The 6,214-nt window shown below is 47.4% G+C and overlaps 1 protein-coding gene across 1 annotated transcript in view; it reads left to right on the top strand.

The window, feature by feature from the left end:
* ARL3 (ADP-ribosylation factor-like 3) overlaps nucleotides 1-5,701 on the top strand; it is a 46,701-nt gene extending 41,000 nt beyond the window's left edge. Inside the window, exon 7 of the mRNA XM_012661634.1 lies at nucleotides 5,423-5,701. Within this exon, the coding sequence (XP_012517088.1) occupies nucleotides 5,423-5,470 (48 nt within the window). The 3' untranslated portion in view covers nucleotides 5,471-5,701. The remainder of the gene's footprint in view (nucleotides 1-5,422) is intronic.
* Nucleotides 5,702-6,214: the final 513 nt, after the last annotated feature.

Here is a 6,214-nt window from a genome sequence, read left to right as displayed (position 1 = left end):
ACAGCCACATCTGCAGGGCGACAAGCCCCACCCCGCTGTGGACAAAATAGGACAGGTATATCTCTTCTCATTAGTTGAGTGGCTTAAACACATGATTTGACGTTATGGAAGTTAGTGATTCCTGGGATGGATTTCAGGGCCTTGTTCCACCTGATGTTCTGAAAGCAAATATATGACGTCTTCACAAGGATGGGCAGTACCATGTGCTGTTGAACAGCCCCTGCTCTGGGTGTGGAAATTGACTTTTGAGAGAGTTTAGAACAGTTCTTTCTTTGCCTGATTGATGGTGACTAGGAAGCCAGCCCATCATGTAATTAAAGCAGGTTTTCATGGGAAACTGTCAGGAGCAAAGAATAGGTGAAGGGCACAAGAAGCTGAAGGATAACATCAATCTTGGAAACACTACCCTGCCGAGAGGCCCACAGTCCAGACGAGTGATCAGGAGACCCAGTTATGTCAAGTAGATGAGGCAGAAAGAGGAGAAACTGAAAAATGGCTAGGAGGAGAACCTACAACTCCCTCAGCCAGACTCCCTTCTAAACATGGGGGATGCCTCCCTCTGTGCCCTCAAAGTTAGGCCTGGGTTGCTAGGGCCTCTCCTAGGATATAACACTTAGCACTGGAACTCTCCTTCCTTTCTCTTCCCTTGGGTGTCTAGAAAATAGTGAACAAAGGATCTGGCTTAGAGCCAGAGAAAGGTATAGAGCAATCCATCCCTCTTCCACCTACAGACCTGAATTTGAACCCCAAACCACGGCTCTCCTTGCTGTCGTAGTTCCAGGCATTTGAAGACATTTTCTCTCTAAAACACAGGGGGTGTGTGTGTATATGTGTGTGTGTGTAATTAAACTTACACTGGCTTTGAATTTCCTCTCAAGGCAGAGATCCACAGTTTTAACCTGGCCTTTAACCATGGTCATCACAAAGACCTGCCTTCACCCATGGCCATGAGCCAGCGATTGTCCCCTGGGTGTTGCTGTCCAGGTGACCACCTCATGCCCACCTTTTCTTTTTGCCCCTATTGCATATTCCCTCTCTTCCTTCTCCAAATGGAAGGATGAGCCAGGTCACAATAGTCTTTCGCTGCCTCCCTTCCATAGAAAGGGTCATTGGCAGTCTGAGCCGTTCTTCAGAGTTAGCCTTGCAGATGGACCCTAAGTGCGCACTAGCCCAGTTTCTTAGTTTTGCTTTTTCCTTGATCTAGGGGACTTTTCCCTAATATACCAACAGAATTTCAGTATTTCTTAAAATGACATTTACCATTCTTTCTAGGCCTGGCATCAATTGTTACTGACTCTAGATGTACATGGAACTGCTTATCTGTGAATTAGAACTCAGCTTTATCTTTAAATTTATCAAACCTTTCTGTAGACTAAGAAAGCAAGCTCAGGACATGCGATGTTGCTACCTCTCTGGTGCAATGCCCTTTGTTGCCAGAAAAAATATTAATAGCAAGCAATATTTTATGTATGCTGCATCCAGCTGCTCCTTGACCCTAGGGGCCCGGTGGCATGATGGGATAGGCTACGTTGCTCAGCAAGGGTTTGAGCTCCTCGTCATCTTAAAGCAATTACTGATGTAACCGCATAGTCTGCATGGCTTTAAAAACCAGGCCCACCCAACCATGGCTACCACTGCTTCCTTCCAACTATCGAGCAGTGATGGATGCAATGTACAGAGATCAAATTAAAAGGAGCAGTGCAGACAGAGACCACTCTTACCGTAGAAAGAAGCAGTGCACCCTAAATCCTGGGACATAGAGATTCCATCCCATATGGTTAGGGGCATTTTTCCCAGTGGTTATATTAGGGAATAATATTGTGACATGATGAAATTTATTTCCTCTCTGTGAGGCCAAACACAGCTCAGTATTTGAAGTTTGATGTCTCTATTACTGAATTGAAGCTAATCAATTCAAATTCAGTTTCAGCAAGATTGATCAGGGGAAGGTGCAGCGGAGGAGGAAAGGGAGCAGTATTCTTACCGTAGATTGTCATCCCCGTAATGAAGATCACGTGCAGAAAATTGGTCAAACCAGTTTTTAACAATAAAGGTTCAACCACAGAACAAACCTATGAGTTAATTTCCTTCTTTAGAGGCAGAGCAATAACTTACTTCAAGTAAACGATCACCTTTTCTCAGTTGTCTGTTTTAAAAAAACAAAGCCTTGCCAGATAAAAGTAGGAATGGTGTGGAGCTTTCATTTAAACATAAGAAGCTGAAGGCTCCTCCTCTTGTACGTATGTAGTCTCTAAATGTAGCGTTTCCACTGGAAGTAGTGGTCTCAGTGCATAGTTCACATGCTAGGATCATGCAGCCGTGTAAATGTGCAGGCTTCCACACACGCAGATACCTGGCAGCCCAGAAACCTCGAGAGTTGTGTGACCAGAAACAGCCTCTGGCACTGTCAGCTACGTGCTTGGCTGGGGCTACTCCAGTCTTGGGCCCCTGTAATCAGCTGAAGTCATGAGGAAGTAAAAACTGGAATTGCTCCCTTCCCATCTTCAGGGTGATTCCTCACTCCTCTGTAAGCTTTTTTTTATTTTTTATTTTTTTATTTTTGAGACAGTCTCACTCTGTTGCCCTGAGTGCCGTGGAATCAGCCTAGCTCACAGCAACCTCAAACTCCTGGGCTCAAGCGATCCTCCTGCCTCAGCCTCCCGAGTAGCTGGGACTACAGGTATTAGCCACAGCACCCGGCTGATTTTTCTATATTTAGTAGAGACGCGGTCTGGCTCTTATTCAGGCTGGTCTCAAACTCCTTGAGCTCAAGAGATTCCCCCCGCCTCAGCCTCCCAGAGTGCTAGGATTACAGGCCTGAGCCACTCCTCTGTAAGCTTGAGGCAGATGTGCTTCCCTCTAGCAGTGGCCCATATTCGTGGTAAACAGCTCAAGAGTGCAGGCTGCCTAGCGTCACAGCCTGCCTCTGCCATGCCCTGTCCTGTGCCTTCATCTCCCCATCTGGGAAACAGAAATAATAATAGGACCTACTTCTCAGGCTTGTTACAAGGATTGATTTAAAAGATATAAATTAAGTGTGGACTGCAGGCCAGACGCCATGCTAGGTTCTGTGAATACAACCTCCAGCACGTCTGACACAACCCTTCCCCTCAGGGATCTTGGAGGACGCCATTATCTTTCCTTTCCAGTGGGCAGCCTGACAAAGCTTGCCCCTGCTTTGATTGACGAGGTATTATCACTGTGGATTATTGCCTCCCCCACACCTCCCACCTCCCACCCCTCCCACCTCCAGCCCGGTTCTCCTCTGGCTCACCACAAGAAGAAAGGAGCAGCCCTCCAGGGCCCTCCCGTGCCAAAGGCCGCCGCAGGGCGTGGCCCCCTGTTTGCCCCTGTGTTTCCCACACTCCTTCAGGTGGCCGGATGTAGCCACAGGGCCCGGGCTGCAGCTCAGCCGGTGGGTACTGGCCTGTGAGCGCCCTCTGTTGGCAGGACTGTGGCTGGAAAGGCTTTGCCACCCTGGCCCTCACAGACACCTGGAGACACTGGACGCTGCCCCTCAGCAGGGCTGTGCTGTTCAAACCCCCCTCTGCCTCCGTGACAGATACCCAGGATAAAGCTACCCTGCACCCTCCACCTCTGCTCTGGGCTCCTGCAGCTGAATAAATATTTTTCCTATCTCTTTGCTTGCATTCATGTTCAGTTACATATAATAAAAGAAAACCCTCTCCTTAATCAGCCATTTAACAAGAAAAAGACAAAACGGCATTCACATGGTGCGGGAACACTGAGCTTGATTTCTCTGAGAGATGGTTTGATAAAATGCCGCAAGTCTCCACAGAGGAGAGAATGTCGCGCTGCACCTTGTGCGGGCTCCTGAAGATGGAAAGTGCCACATAAGTGCTGAGCTATTCAGCTTCGGAGGCAAGAGAAGATGTTTATCTTATTCATCCCTCCTTTATTTGTAAAATCTTTTTTGTCTCCTGGCAGGTGATCATTTTTTTCCTGGAAACCAATTAGCTACTAAAATTAAACATGCTTCTCTTTAAATTAATCCTTTTCATAAAATGGTCTTAAAATTGGCCTTGGCTTTTCAGAGTAAGTAGCTGACCTAGTTGTAATTAGAGATGCGTTTGGAGTCTCCCTTTCTCCCATCTCTGCATTCCTCCATCCTCCCCCCCACTGCCAGGTGCTCTATACCTTTGGGCTTTCGGCCATGGCCAGCCTCATCTTGGCAAAGGCCATAAGGTCCGCTCTGGGACAGCCATCAGATTATCTGGTTCCCCTGCCCAAGTGCACCGATGGCAACGGGCAGAGTTTTAATCACTGTAAATTCAGGTGCTGGTCAGATTAGCCAGGAGAGAGGATGCCTGCTGGTTGTTTTGCAGTGATGTATTGTTTATGGGATTAATGTTCCAAATGGCCGAGGGTGTCAGCTGATATTTATTACTCTAAGCTGTCTCAGCTGTTCAGGTTCAGCAGCTAGATCCATGGCCACAGGAAATGTGGGACTTGGCGGTGTGGCGTGTACGGCTGATGTGTGCAAATGTGGCCGGGACCTCAGCAAGCATGTGTTACAGATGCAGGGAAAGGGAGTCACTGCAGGAGCCACCTTGGATTTTGTTCTGGGCTTCTGAGGGAACTCCGCACACCCCTAAATGTTGGGGAGACTGCAGGGAAGAGGAGAGTGTCCAGGTGTGGCTCCAAAGGGAGTTGAAAAGGAGGCCACCTCTGACAGGCCTGGCATCCGTGAGGAATCATGCCACCTACCAGGTGGCTGTAGGCATTGTGTGGTTTTTACCTCAGTCCCTCTCCAGCCTTCTAAAAGAGGGCACTTTCAAGGTCACTGTGCCTTTAAGGGAACCTTCTCCTCAGTCCCTCTGCTTGGTAGTGCTTAAAGCTACAAGAAACGGGCCAGCCCCTTTTAAACCAATCTGTAGAGCTGCAGGAAGAGAAATAAATGCACATTGCCCTAGTGTGTGTCTAGCAACACACGCTGCAGTGGGTTTGTTTTTCCAAAAAGAAATTTAATTTAATCCAAGTGTACACTGTCACACTGTAAACACACTGGGGCACCAGAAGGGTGGCTTATTGAATTCAATGTCCTAGCAAAGGTCAGCTTTTAGAAAAAGCCAAAAATGGCTGGAATCTTTCCTGATAGCTCTTCAATCAGGCCTTGGATCCAAGCAGATGTGTTTATTTTTTCAGAGGGAGTTCCTGAGGACCCATCTCAAGTTCAGAAGCTGGGCACACCCCCTCCCATCTTCCTCCTATGCTCTCTGAGACCTTCCTCCTGGGGAGGTCACTGTCCCTGGTCACCCAGGTGGGCCCCTGGGGCAAGCAAACTCCCTAGAGCTGATGGTCTGGGAGGGACGACCCAGGACCCCCCTTCCTGCCTTCTGGCTGGAGTGCAGTTGCCTTTCTTACAACTAACACTGCCTTTCTCTGCCCCTTCCCTTCAAAGGATGGCATGAACTGGGTCTGCAAAAATGTCAATGCAAAGAAGAAGTAAAATCTAGACGAATGGAGATGCAGGAGCTGTGGGAGCCGAATTCGGTCCTGAAAAACACTAATTTGCTTCTTTCTGACCAAATGTTTTTCCATCTGTGTACAGCTACAGCTGTTTGAAGAGAGGGAACAGCACAGTTTAAAAAGAATCCCCATTCCAGCAGTAGATTTAACTGATCTCTGAGGTTCAGTATCATTTTTCAAATAAAGGCATTATATTATTTCCTCTGCATAATTGAAATAGTATTAAATGTCTCAAAGCACATGATTAGAAAATGAGATCTTTTAAATGAGCAAGAGATTGCATTGCAGTTTAGACAATTCCAGTGGGCTTTTTTTCTAAAAAAAAAAAAAAAGAAGAAGAAAGAAAAGAGGAAGCAGCAGCTTATGCTGAGTTCATTTATTTACTGACCTGTCCCTTACGTTCCCTCCGTGGTTTTGAAACCACAGTGTTGCTGGTGCTGGTCACTGATTTTACCATCACCAACTGGGCCAGCCTTCAGTCTGTCCGGTGGGAAGCTGCTGGGGGGAGGGGGAGGAATCGAAGATAATTAAACCATCTCGTCATGCAGTAGGAGACCGTGGATGTAATCCTCACCCTCTGGTCAGGGAAAAAAAATCCTTTCTTGCAAACAAGTCATCACAGAAACATACCCTGTCCCCATCCCCCCATCACCAGCCACTCGGGGAAGGAAATTCTTATGACTTTTGACTGTAATGACATCTGGAATGTAAGGAGAGGTGGGAG

This window comes from Propithecus coquereli, unplaced genomic scaffold (genome assembly GCF_000956105.1).
Source record: "Propithecus coquereli isolate 6110/MARCELLA unplaced genomic scaffold, Pcoq_1.0 Scaffold73, whole genome shotgun sequence".
In the NCBI taxonomy this organism is placed as follows: Eukaryota; Metazoa; Chordata; class Mammalia; order Primates; family Indriidae; genus Propithecus; species Propithecus coquereli.
Note: the sequence above shows the minus strand (reverse complement) of the source record. Positions and strands in the feature narration are given on the sequence as shown.